The 14641-nt window shown below is 37.3% G+C and overlaps 1 protein-coding gene across 4 annotated transcripts in view; it reads right to left on the bottom strand.

Moving 5' to 3' along the window:
• PHACTR2 (phosphatase and actin regulator 2) overlaps window positions 1-14641 on the bottom strand; it is a 251149-nt gene that overhangs the window by 117332 nt on the left and 119176 nt on the right. Inside the window, exon 1 of one of the 4 annotated variants that reach the window (XM_058534207.1) lies at window positions 3359-3567. The exons of the other annotated variants lie outside the window; for them this stretch is intronic. Within the exon in view, the coding sequence (XP_058390190.1) occupies window positions 3359-3404 (46 nt within the window). The 5' untranslated portion in view covers window positions 3405-3567. Of the gene's footprint in view, window positions 1-3358; window positions 3568-14641 lie in introns of those variants that run through there. 4 annotated transcript variants of the gene reach the window in all.

The raw sequence follows: 14641 nt of genomic DNA, 5'->3' as shown, positions 1-14641 counted from the left end.
AAATCATATATCTGATAAGGGTCTTATATCTAGTACATAAAGAACTCTTATAACTCAATAATAGAAAGTCAAATTACCCAGTTAAAATTGGGCAAAGGATCTGAAGAGACAATTCTCCAAAGAAGTCATACAAATGGCCAATAAGCACATGAAAAGATGCTCAATGTCCTCAGTAACTAGGGAAATGGAAATCAAAACTACCATGAGATACAACTTCACATTTACTAGGATGGCTATAATCAAAAAGATAATAATAAGTGTTGATGAGGATGTGGAGAAACTGGAATCTTTACACATTGCTGGAGGGAATGCAAAATGGTACAGCAGCTTTGGAAAACTGTTTGGCAGTTGCTGAAAACATAATATAATATCAACACAGAGTTACCATATGTCCCAGCAATTCCACCTCTAGATACATACTCAAGAGGAATGAAAACATATGTTCACCAATGACTTGTATGTTAAGTTCATAGCAGCACTATTCATAAAGCCAAAAAGCAGAAATAACCCAAATGTCCATCAACTGATGGATGGATAAATAAAATGTGGTATATTCATACAACAGAACATTCTTTGCAAATACAAAGAAACAAAGTATCATGCTACATGCTATAAGATACATGCTACAACGTGGATGACCCTTGAAAACATTATGCTAAGTGAAAAAAGCCAGTCACAAAAGGCCATGTGTTGTATGATTCCATTTATATGAAATGTTCATGATAAGCCAATCTACAGAGCCAGAGAGTAGATCAGTGGTTAACTGGGGCTGAGGGAGGGGATTGAGAAGGATGGGACTAGGGACTGATGGTGGCACAACACTGTGAATATACTAAAAAACAATGAATTGTACACTTTCCATGGGTGAATTTCATGGCATGTTAATTATTTGTCAATAAAGCTGATTTAAAATATAGAAAAAATGGGTCTAACTGCATGTTTTCAGAAATAATTACTGTCTTCCTAGAGCCCAGAGAAATAGACGCAGCCCTAAGCTGAAAGGTTCAAAAGAACCTGAAATCAAGAGAGTGAAAAGCAAGCTAACTGGTCGCCTATAATGATAATTTTTACAAAAGCCCAACTTGAGTCATGAGTATGAACTATTAAACTCTGTGCTATTGATTTCTTAGACTCAAACAGATTGTCTCCCACTAAGCATTGGATGAGAATGATCTTCCTCACTGTAATCCCTAGCAGCTACTCGAGCCTTCAACAACTAGTAGATGGCTGAGATCAAACAGAACAAGGATCTTCACACCATCTGTAAAGCCCGAGTTAAACAGTTAACAAGGAGGGAGCAGAGGGCTTGACCTTCTCAGATTCCAACGTGAGTCTAAAACTTAGATATGACAACCAAATGTTCTTTTGCTGTTTTTTTCATTTTCATTTAGACTCTGGTGGCAAAACTTCAGGAAAATGGAGTAATGGTAACAGACTTAGAGAACCTAAGTGGACATCACGAGAAAATTGCTCCACTCTTAGAATCCCAAACCTTCAGTCATAACCACTACCATCCCTGAACCGACAAAACAAAACCGAAAAACCCTTTACTCATGGTGTCTGCACTGGTCGCTTCAGTATATACAAACTTTTAATCAACTAAACAGAGGGCCTGCAATTTAAGTATAACACCATTCCACGAGATATTTCTTGGAAATATCTTTCATGGTCAAGCATAACTTTTTGTGTAAATTATTTTGTATAAATAAACTGCACAATATCTCGACACATTCATTTTATTAGGAATTATAGCAATCCGGGTCTTTTCTGCTGTACCGGCTAAGAGCCAGGACAGTCACATTTTAGGATTCTATTCTGCTTCTTAGTCATCATTTATGTAATATTCCTTGATATTTACAAAGGAAAATTTCACTTTCTAATAGTAACCCTAACAATATTTTGTGGCAAAACAACTAAATGCAGGGTAGTACTTTCCGTATACCTGTTGTATTGGAGTATTGATTTAATGCCATGCTTTGCCAGTGCAGAAATTTAAAAATATAATTCTTCCTTGGAATGAAAGGAAAGAAGTCACACTGCTCTAAAATAAAACAAAGGAAACTAAACCATATTTGCACAAAATAGTTTACTAAATATAAGATCCTAATCAACACCCCCCCAAAATCCCCAAAAAGCCACCAACTTGAAGTCTCTATGTTCTAGAGCTCTGTTCAACCTTGCCATTAACAGAAAGGGAAGGTGTGAATTTTTTTGGATTCTCATTTCTCTCCTTTGCAGAGAGTGCATTCTCCTGGGGCATTCACATAAGCCCCAGCAAAGGTTATGATATTGCAGGGAGTGAAGCTCTGCAATATCAACAAACCCATGTGGGGGGAGGTGGGAAGGAGAGAATGCTATCTAGCTGGAGACATCCTGGAGCTGATTAAAAAAACCTTCATCTGTGCCCTGTCATTTCCTTTCAGCAAGATCCTGTTGATGTTTACACAATTTAAGAAGTGTATCGAATATCTCAAGGAATAACGTAAACAGCTCCCTTGAGGTTTTTTTTAATTGTGGATGGAAAAATATCAAAATGGTACCTTTTTAAGTTTATTTCATTATCCAATCACAAGTAACACCACCAAAAAGTTGTTTATCCCTACACTGCTGGAGAAACGCCAGACGGACCTTCCTTCCCTTTTTTTAAGAAAATGGAAAAAAGAAACTTTAAAACAGGGTATTATAACTCAGAAACGTTACACATGTTTCCATAAAACGAGCTTTAGCCCTCAACAACTGAGTTCATGAGACATATTTCCTTAAATTTTATAGCTTATGTGTCTAACATAAACAAGACAAGTATCCTTTGAAACAATTACGCGCATATATATATATATATATATATATATTTTTTGGTTAGTTATTAAGTATTCAGCATTCTGCCAGGATAAGAGAAAGCAATCAGCACTTCTACTCCGAAAAAACAAACCATAAATCAGTTGACAAGCTTGAAAGAATTCAGTTGTAGTCTGTTCGGAAGCCAAGCGTAAATACAGAAAAACCTGTTGGCGCGTCTATCTTGCTCTCTAAGTTTCGCGTTGTGAAAACACAGTGAATACACGCGAATGCCGTTTCTCGTCAATTTCAGGCTCGGAAGTAATTCCGATCAACACCCCCGCGAGGCATCTCGTCCAGAAAATGGAGCCTGTGCCTTTAAGGTGAAGTCGGCTGGATCCCAAAAGGCATTCCACTACTCCCCGACAAAGAGTTCGGGGGAGCGCCACCTCTCGGGTTGCTCCGAGGGACTGGCGGGGTCGGGGAGCCCGACTGGTCGGGGAGCCCCGGGCTGTCCGGCTGCCCCGGGCAAGCCCCGCGCCCGGCGCGCGGCGGGAGCGCACCGCGCGCGCCCCGGACTCACCGCTGCTGGGCTGCGGGGACAGCGTGGACACCGAGGTCTGGCCCATGTCTGGGGTCGCAGGGCCAGCTCCGGCGATCACGCGGCTCTCCTGCTCCTTCGAGCATGGATCCGCTCGCAGACACCTTCCCCAGCGCTCATTTCCCGGCCTGTGCGCAGCGGCCCGCCGGGTCCCCTCTCCTTCTCCCCCGCGCGGGTCTCCCAGCCCGGCCGGCCGCAGCCGGCGCGGCGGAGCCTGCCCAGCGGATGCCTGTCATTCCTCTATGCAGATTAGCTGGGGTCAGGGGTCACGGGGGCGGCGGGAGGGGGAGAGGGCGAGAGGGAGGGGAGGAGGGGGATGGGGGTGGGGGGCGCAGAGGTGGGGAGGGGAGAGGCCCGGGCTGGTCCAGCCGCGTCCGCGGGGGCTGTGAGACCTGCACCCCCCCAGCGTAGTAGAGAGTTCAGGCGACTCCCGTTCAATTTAAAAGGTTCAATGTCAAATGATCCTTTAGGACTGGAAGAAAAGAATATTAAAGTACTTAGTCACGGTACTTAATTTAAGAAAATTTGTGTCTTTAAAGTTACTGCCTCACATTCTATTGGCAGTATTGCGGCACTCTTAGATGTCTGTTATGGGTGCATTTTTTCTCGTTTGAAAAATTACCTTCCTTGTAACACACAAATCGAAATACAATGATGTACACCTGAAATGTACATAATGTTATAAACCAGTGTTTCCTCAATTAAAAAAAGTTATCTTTCTTTTCACAAATATAATTAAAAAAAAAAAAAAGTAGTGGCCGCAGTCAGGTTGGACAATAAATCTGAATGATGGATATCTGTGTGAGATCAACAAAGTATCCACTTTGCTCTCTACCACCTCAAACTCAAACTCTAGGATGCTCATCTCCTACATTTCAAAACAATCACTGGGAGTACTATGAGTCGTAAGGTGTTTAAAATATACAAAAGGTGAAAACAACAGGAAGTTATTTTAGAAGCTAATATTCCCTAAAAGTTGAATTAAATTCTACTATAATATCCTATTAAATCTCAGTCTTCTTAAAAATATGAATAGAAATAAATACTCGGTATTTACAATTGGTGATTAGTATGATGAGTAATCTAGATTTATATATTGCATTAGACTGGATGTTGGTTACATAAATGTGTTCACTTTATGAAAATTCATTGAGCTGAATACTCTGCACTTTTCTGAATGTATATATTTCATTAAACAGTAAAAAAAAAAAAGTGCAATATATTTAGGTCACTTGCCACAGCTTTCACTTTCTAGGTTATCCTAGACATTCGACTCTAAACTATTAAAAAGCTATATAGTATATATATTTTATAAAATAATAATCTAAGTTATTTAATACTTTAAACATGAAAGTCTTTTTTTCCTAAAGTTTGTATTATTAAGAACATGCAGAGGCTTGCTTTATTTTTTGAAGGACATTGGTTTGTCTGTTTCATCATAGTTAAGTAAATTGCCCTATTTATTCACATCCAAATAGCTCACCCTCTATCATAGAGAAGATGTTTTTCCCTAGAATAGTGGGAACAATTATCTACTTCCCTTTGCCTAATTCACTCTTAAGAAACCCTGATCTTTTAATGAAATTGAGGATACACCAAGATGTGAATTCTAATTAGGACAGTGAAATTAATCCTAACTAAATTTCCTTGAAAGTGCAAAAATATTGTGTTTTGGGAACACATCCCACCTGGGAGAGGTTCAGCAGTGAGAGTAACCAATTATAATGGCTTTTCCATTTCTTTGCTTTAAGTCGCCTTAAAACAACCACCACAAAAAACCCCAGGTTGTGTTCTCTCAACCTAAATTGAGAAGGGAACTTCTCACTCTTCTCCATTGATAGAGTCTAATTGATAAGGGAGGTCACTGATTAGAGGAAATACACGGCAAATTTTGCACGTTAAAAATATGCAAATGTAATGATTTTTAAAAACTGACAAAAGTTAAACTTTGAGGTACAATATTTTTGCTATCATTACGTCTTTTCCTCAAGAAACAGCAATGTGTTTCTTTTTATTTCTTCTACAAATTCTTATTTCAAACATCAAAGGGGTACTCTCTAGTTCTAGTCTTTCAGGATTTGCTTAATCCATCTATATTTACCTTATTCAAAACCATTCATGATTTGCTAGTTAATATAATCTTAGCCTCGTCTGGGATTGCTATAATCCCCGGATCAGGTTACACACTTTTCTCTGAAATTTTTCCCATTCCATTACATTATCCTTGAAGCATGTCAAACAAAACTGCAGCAAGTGTGTACTAGGTTTCTTTATAAGGGTGGGACAGTTATTCTATTTCATTTCCAGAGCTTCTGATGGGTCTCGGCATTTGAGTGGCCTTTTTATCACAGCTAACAAATTATACTAATGAACATGGAAAAAAGACTACAGAAATCCCTCAATTTCATTTCTAGGTCATAACATAAAAGTTAGAATGTACCATCTAACAAGGGTATTTTAAGATAATTTCCCCCCCAAATTGCCTTCCTCTTGTCTTATTAGGGCTCATCTGCTGTTATTCAGTCAACTCACAGTTTTTGAAGAGTTTCAGCTGTTAATCCAACTGGTTTATAGTTTAACTGTAGAAACATTTAATGTCATCTGAAAATATGGACATTTATCTGTCTGTTACCTCTTTCCAGGGAATTTATGAAAATGCTAAGCAAGATTAGTGCCAACATCTAACTCTGAGGAAGCCATCTATTTATAATTCTTCAGCATGTATCCCATTGGTCCTGCTCTTTGGTCTATATTTCTAAATCACTCTCTTATCCAGTGATGTCCTGTTAAATGCTTCACTGCTTTTGTCTGGGGGTGGGGGACAAGGCTGATTTGTGATTTGTAGTGTTTGCTGGTTTCCATAATGTAAATACTCTTACAATGGCCACTTCAACAAGCGGTCAGCTGGCCAGCAAAATTTATGTCAACTGGTTCGCAAAATTCCTGGAAATTTAACAACTGGTTTGTATGAGCTGCCTTCAGCATACTGTTACTTTCATCTTTTATAATATGCTGTCATCAAATCATAACATGACTGAATTTGAGGAATAATTTATGTTAAACCTTCCTAAAAATATAGAATGATGGCACCTACTGATTTATCATACAGTCTAAATATTTTTCGTCCCCTGAAAGAACCTCTGTGATTTATTTATTTCCTTCCAGAAAGAAATTAAATTGAGTAGATTAGTTAGAATTTCCCGTTCCTGAAACTGGTTTGCCTTTTGACAAAGAGGTTGTACTTATTGAGATTTTTCAAGCATTCTACCCTATAACACAGATTTCACTGGCTTGTATGATGTAGGACTTATTAAGCTCACCCATCTGGGCTACCCAAAGTTACACTTGCACTCCTAACAGATGGAAATCACTGTATCTATTAGATGGAAGTTAAAAGTAGACATAAACATAAACTTTGGCATCTTTTGTGGGAAACTCCTTTCCTACTAGGTCAGAGTCCAAATGGCAGCCAAACCATTTGGTGGCTAGAGAAGATGGTTTACAATTACTACAGTCACCACTACTAAATCCTGTAACTTTGGTCACTACCAGCCAAATTTTTCTAGGTGGCCAAATCTAAGCTCAGAGTGGGAGAAAGAGTGAGATCTTCCTTTCTCAGAGCACAGTGCTATGAATACACAGCCTGCTTTGTCCAGATGCCACCAGCTATGCCAGGACCCATGTTGAGATACCAGAAGTTGGGAGAGAGAGAAGGTTAGGTAGAGTCCCAGGAGATGAGATGGTTGATCAGAGCCGTGGTGGCCACGGAAGCAACAGTGGCTGGTGGTGGCCATGTACAAGTAGATGAAGATTCTCTTAATTGGCACCCTTATTCCTGGACTTGGCCATGAAGATCCCGAGAATTACTGGCATTTCTGTGAGTAGTGGGAATTGTAGTCACAGAAAACTCTTTCTTAGTGGGAAGGAAATGAGACTTAGTACTAAAACTTACCAGTTTTCCAAATAAGATTTTTAAAAACGTATTTGTTTTCTAGATACAATGGTCAGAAGAAACAACAGAAACTCACAGATCATCTAAAAGCATCGTTTTAGCCAATTATTTTCTTTCTACCTACCATTATCAGATTTATTAAAAAGCAGAAAACTGTCTTTTCTCCCTTCCTCTGATGGAGGTGCTAGAGGGCAATTTTTCAAGTTAGAAGGCTATTTTAACACAAGGGCTTCTAAAAATCAGGTAAAAGACTATATAACTCAGAAACTAAAAACTGATATGCAAAAATTTTTAAGTATTAAGGTAGGTTTTTACTGGAATATCTGCTGGTTTTTAAAAACTTTGTGTTACTCTAAAACTTGGCTACATTTGTGAAAGGCAGCTTACTTAGAAAAATATAACTACTAAAAAGCAAATAAAAGTTTTACTGAGTCTTATAATTTCAGTGAAACTATGTGTATGTAACTGTTTACTTATTAAAATGTTATTCTATAGCAATTGCAACCAAATGCTTCCTATGCTTTTTATTTTGACAATTCTGAGAGTTTTAGTTTTAACATGATAATATAAACAGACAAAGGAGACTTTTGGTCGAGAAAAGAGTTACAGCTTTGGACATTCTAGTTATATTCAGTAGGAGAGAAAAACCACATTCCACAAGTATTAGAACAGGAAACAAACCTGTAAGACAGGCTTTTCTTTCCTATTGTTCTCATATTTTTATATGATTTATTTCCTGAGTTTTCCTTCCACTGCTTGCTCAAGCTAAAAGGATTAACAAAATACCTTGCCCCCGCCTTGCCCTGTGTGTGTTCTGCAGAAGGCGTAGTGGGGCTCATGTGAGCTCAGTTAGTGATTGAGCTGGTCAGTTGGAAGATTTACTCTGGAAAATAAAGACCTCAGTGGTGCTGGAATTTCCTTTTCCAAAAGCATTCCCCCACCCCAGGAGAAAAAGTGTGTAATTTGCTGTACTTCGTTTCATAAGAAAAGCAAATTACTCATCCACGGTATTTAAAACTCTGACAACTGCTATAAAAATTAATAATCTTTAATTTACTGACCCAAATCTAAAACTACTGCCCAAATTACACGAAATAATTGCTTAAAGTAACGTCCAAATCATGGCTTTATTAACCATCACAGCCATCCCTAAAATCTAAGAAAATGTCTGGCAGATAGAGGGCATTTAATACAAATGTGATAAATAAAAGAATAAACGTTTATGTTATCTCCTTAACTATAGCAATTTGAAGTATGGATGGGAAAAAAGTCCATCTAGGAATATATGTATGCAGTAATAATATGCAGACTCCACCGCAAGATAATATCAAGTCTGTCAATGACTGTAAATTTCCTTTCATATGCCATTCTATTAATGATCATCTAGTCATTCAACCAGCATTGACTGAGGACTTCCCATGGGCCCAGCACCTCTAGTGCATGGGACATGAGGATAAATGAGGAACAGACCCTACCCTGGTGGAATTCATAGTATATACATGGTGGAGGGGGGTGTTGTGGCTTACAGATAAATGATTGTAACAGTGACTACTACGATAAAGGTTTGTTCCACCAAGAGGTAAGGATGAACAATGGGCTGCTACAGGGAAGGCTTTGAACTTTATAAATTGCTAAATCCACATCTTTCCAACACAGAGTCAGTATTTCATTCTGGAATGTCTCAAGGTTGTGAAATGCTTCCTAAAACAAAGAAAGATTAAATTCTGATAGTATGTGGTTAGTATTAACCACATTTGTTTGTTTATTCATTGCTCACAGCGTTTTGAGGAATAATTTACAAACCCTAAAAGCTACCATTTTAAAGTAAACAGTTCAATGAGTTTTGGTAAATTTGTAGTGCAACCACTACCACAATCCAGTCTTGGAAAACTGTGAGAACCATGAAGAGCTCCATCAGGTCTTCTGTAGTTAATCCCTGTCCGACTCCTGGCATCAGGCAACTGCTGACCTGCTTTCCATCCCTATCATTTTGACTTTCCTAAAATTTCATATAAATGGAATAACACCATATGCAGTTTTTTTTTTTTATATGTGGCTTCTCTCACTTAATGTTTTTGATATTCATCCATGTTGTTGTATGTATTGGTATTTTGTTCCCTTTTGTTCTGAGTACTGTTCCATTGTATGGCTATCCCAAAGTTTGTTTATCCATTCACCAGTTAATGAGCATTTGGGTTGTGACTGTATTTCATTGTATTCCTATTCTATGAAAATATATAAGATCTATATTATATCATACATATGATAGTTCTGTATAAATAAGAACTCATTTATTAGTTCATCATTCAACCAACAAATATTTATTATTCATCTTCTTTGTACCAGGCTCTGTTCTAGGTACTTGACATAGAGAATTAAACAAAAAGTAAAAATACCTGCACTCATAGAGCTTACATTTTAGTGAAACGATGGAAAATAGGTAATGAAAATAATAAATCAGTAAATTTTGTAGCACTTTAGAAGATGAAAAGTGCTATGAAATAAATATAGAAAGGTAGGAGAGACTGGATTGGCATCTGATGGTCACAGTAGTCCTCACTGAAAAGGTGACACCTGAGCACAGACTCAAAGGAGGTGATGGAGTTAGCCACATGGTTATCTGGGGAGGAGTGTTCCAGGCAGAAAGACCAGTTAACATAAAGATATGAGCATGTCCTATTTTCAAGGAACAGTAAGGGGCCAGTGTGGTTGGAGCAGAGTAAGGGAGGGGGAGATGAGAAGGGGATTAGAAGCCACGTAGGTCCACAGTTGACCATAAGGACTTGGCTTTTACTACTAGTGAGATGGGGAAGGAATGACATGATCTGACATATTTTAAGATCACTATGGCTTCTGAATAAAGGATAGAGGAGACAAGGTTGGAAGCAGAGAGACCAGGAGAGACAACAGGAATAATCCAGGCTAGAAATGATAGTGGCTTAGACAGTGGCAGCAGTGGGAATGGTGAAATGGCCCTGGATTCTGGATACATTTTAAGGTAGAATCAAATTTCTTCATGAGTTGAATGTGGGGTGTGGGAGAAAAGCGATGAACCAAGGATGACCTCAAAATTTTGTCTGAGCGTGGGAAGCACGGAGTTGTCATTCATTAAAACTGGGACAACAGTGAGTGGAGTGAATTTGGAGTGGAAAATTAGATGTTGAATTTTGAGACGTTCAGTAGACACCCAAGTGGAGAATGAAAACAATCCTATGTGTCACTAAGGAAAAAAAATCAATCTATTCCTAGGCACATCCCAGTGAAATTGAGTATCAATTGAATATCAAGAATAAAGAGAAAATCAAAAAAGGAGTAGAAAGGCAGATGCTACCTTAAGGAATCACAATAGATCTAAGAAGACAATACAACTATATTTTCTTGATGTTATGGGGAAATAATTGTCAACTTAGAATTCTATACCCAAGTCAATAATCATCCACTAAACCAAACAGTCACTCACTAAAAGTGGTTAATCCCTAAAGGAACTTCTCCAGAATATTCCTCAGCAAGAAGGAAAATGAACACAGATTAAGGGTGGAATGCAAGAAATAACAGTGAGCACAGAAATTGATAAAATGATGGTGAATTTAATAAATTATTAGTGGTGCAAAATGGAGAGATAGTCAGTGAATTTTTAACATATATTAAGGTCGTGACTTTGACAAGAAGGAGGATAAACAACCTAAGTAAATTTTGACTTTGTTAAAAAATTTATTGTTTTAAACGGTAAGAAAAATATAATAAGCTTCCAAGTCAGTAAATAAAAGAAAAAGGGATTTAAAAAGTTTCATTAATCCAAATAATGAGAAAATAAAGTGACAGCAAAAATTGAAAAAGAACATGATAAAAAAGATGACAGAGATTAAGATGGTCAATGTAGGTCGAAATCAGTAATTGCAATACATATGAAAGGAATATTCTTATCTAACGACAGGGACTAAAAGATTGGAGGGAGCAGAAATACGATACATCTCTCTATCTGCCAATTTAGGAGATAGACCCAAAACAGCAAAAGCTGAAAATGAAAGTATGAAAAATACATATCAAGCAAACACTTTCCAAAGGGAAACTGGTATATCAATATTAATAATAGATGAATTAAAATGGAAGTCACAAAACAACATAGAGGAACATATTATATAATGATAAAAAGAATAATCTAACAATTAGATAGAGGCACAGGGCCGGCCCCATGGCTTAGCGGTTAAGTGTGCACGCTCCGCTACTGGTGGCCGGGGTTCGGATCCCGGGGGCGCACCGATGCACCGCTTCTCTGGCCATGCTGAGGCCGCGTCCCGCATACAGCAACTAGAAGGATGTGCAACTATCACATACAACTATCTACTGGGCTTTGGGGGGAAAAAAGGAGGAAGATCGGCAATAGATGTTAGCTCAGAGCCGGTCTTCCTCAGCAAAAAAAGAGGAGGATTAGCACGGATGTTAGCTCAGGGCTGATCTTCCTCACAAAAAAAATAAAAATAAATATAAAGATAGAGGCACAAATTATCAGTTTGTATGCCCCTACCATCAGAACCTTGAAATATAAAAAGCAAAAACTAACAGAATTACCAGAATAAACTGATAAAGCCACAATAATATGGAGAGATTTTAACATATCATCAAAAAGTAAAAAGATCAAGCAGACAAAACATCTTTAAGCTTATGGATTTGGACAATACAATTGATTAGCTTGATATAATACATACATATAGAGACCTGCACTCGAGAAACAGCAACTATCCATTGAGTAAACACTGGATCATAAGAGAAATCTCAATAAATTTTAAAGAATTCGTATTATATAATCTACAGTCTCTGACCATACTGTGATTAAACATATTGATTTCTAAGAAATCAGTAAGAAAAACAGTTAAAAAAAGAAACAAAAGGTATCGATTTCTTAGAAATCAATAAGAAAAACACTTAAAAAAAAGAAAGGGTTCCCACACACTTCTGGAAACTAAAACAAAATGCACTCCTAAGTAACACATGGAAATCATATTGTAACTTATAAAACGTTTAGCACTAAACCACAAGGAAAGTACTACAGAACGTGTGGGATGATGCTAATGTGGTAATGAGAGGTATATTTAAAGCTTTAATTGCGTTTATTAAAAAAACAATAAAATAAGGGGCCGGCCCAGTGGCATAGTGGTTAAGTTCGCGTGCTCTGCTTTGGCGGCCCAGTGTTCACCGGTTCGGATCCCAGACGCAGACCTACACACTGCTTATCAAGCCATGCTGTGGCAGGCGTCCCACATATAAAGCAGAGGAAGATGGGCACGGATGTTAGCCCAGGGCCAATCTTCCTCAGCAAAGAGAGGAGGATTGGCAACAGATGTTAGCTCAGGGCTAATCTTCCTCACCAAAAATAATAATAATAATAAAGAAAGATTTATTCAGGGGGAAATAATATACTCACACAAATAAATATTAGGTAAGTATTAAACTGATGAAGCTGAAAAAGAAAAGAACAGAGTGAGAAAGGGAATAACAAAAATAAAGTTGCAAATGAAATAACTAAAAATCAGGAAAAGTGATTCACTGCTTTGGTATATCAGTATCTTCATTCATCCATGTGAAAAGCAGGGATTGACCCAATAAATTAAGAGAATGTTCTGCATTTTTGCATGGAAAAAGTAATTGGAAGGTAGGTGAAGACAATTCAAGATGAAAAACAACTACCTGTTGGTTACAAGAACTGAAACATCACTAGTAGGAAGGTGAATTTAACACTTAAACCATTTTGCGTTCAGGGAAAAATACATTTTTAGTGTTATTTAAACCACTTCCATTATTAAATACCTCAGCATTCTATAACTAAAAACAGATGAAGAACTCCTGTCCACTGCTTATTTTTGTTTCCTTAGAGTAAATATCTCTGTAATATTTTTCATTTGTAGTACAATGGTTTCTTTTAACTCCAAATGACAACTTTAGGGAATCACAAAATAAGTAGTTTCTCATATTTAACAGGCTTAGCTTCAACTGTTCTTTACTTTTATGCTTCTGGTATTTTAAAACAGAAAAAACAAAAAACTGTAAGGTTAGTTCCTAAAAATATATTTATCTTTATTAGAACTTAAATCCGTTTAGATATGCCTCCAAGTAAAACAGCCCTCTAGGGAAAGTTGTACATATTGAAGAGGCTTTATAATATAAAATAGGCTTCAGTAACTGCAAATTACTTCTCAATTAAGGAAAGTTGATGCATTTCTCCAAACAGGTGCTAAAGATGGGGGCCGGGAACAGGGACGAGGCCACTTGCAGGTGTTCAGACTTAATCTTGCATCAAAACTAGATTTATTCAGGGAGAAATCATATAATCACACAATTAAGAAGCAGACATACAAAATGGGCTTGGAATATTGCCATTATAAATCTATACACTGCTCTCCAAAGCAATGAGGCTCTTTTGCTGAAGGGTTTTCATTGCTCATCTTCTCTAAGCAGAGGGCTTTCAATTATGACAACGCACAAGGGGAATTTTTACAAGGCAGAGATGGGCCCAACAGACAATGAGAAGCAATCTTTACCTGAAGATTTATTGTTATACTTTAAAAGAGTATTGTTATACTTTATATATGTATATATACATATTTACTTAGCAGGAGAAAATGCTGTGGATTTTACTTTGCCATATAAATATTCCAAAACCCACATAAACCCCCAAAGATTTCAGTTTCTTCAGATTATTTGATTTCTTCTTTATAGATGGGTATATAGTATTGTTCTGTGAACCAATGACACAGTGATTTGTTTCTGTGAACCAATGCTGAATATAATATTCTGCTGCATTTATTAATAAAAGAGTCAACATTAATATACATTTCCCACTTGAGTCTGTGATTTTTAGGGTGATAATTTTTGCTTTGTTTCCAAGTTAAATATTATCCTATTTCACCTAGAGTTTTTCATTTTATGCAAAAGCACTATGAATATTTAGTTGTATCCCATTGTTTACGTCAATATAGAAATATCTAATACCTTATTCTGAAAACTGATATTACCATCTGAAGAGTGAGACTTTCTTTCACAGCTTGCCAACACTGCAGTTACTAAATATTCATGGCTTATTTTCTTCCCATCTTCTTTCCAGGTTTACCTAAAGCCTTGGTTCTCAAACCTCTGATATTAATATCTAGAGAACTCATCCTCCCTCAGGTTTAGTTTTTCTATGTCTACTTGGGTTGATTGATTCTCAATATCTGGCCTCCAATTCTCCTATAATTTTATGTTCTAAGACACATGTTGGCTTAGATGTCAAATCCTCTGGGACCTTAATCTATATATTTCCATAGCAACCTCCCCCA

This window comes from Diceros bicornis, chromosome 39 (genome assembly GCF_020826845.1).
Source record: "Diceros bicornis minor isolate mBicDic1 chromosome 39, mDicBic1.mat.cur, whole genome shotgun sequence".
Taxonomy (NCBI): domain Eukaryota; kingdom Metazoa; phylum Chordata; class Mammalia; order Perissodactyla; family Rhinocerotidae; genus Diceros; species Diceros bicornis.
This window is presented reverse-complemented; position numbering and strand designations above follow the sequence as displayed.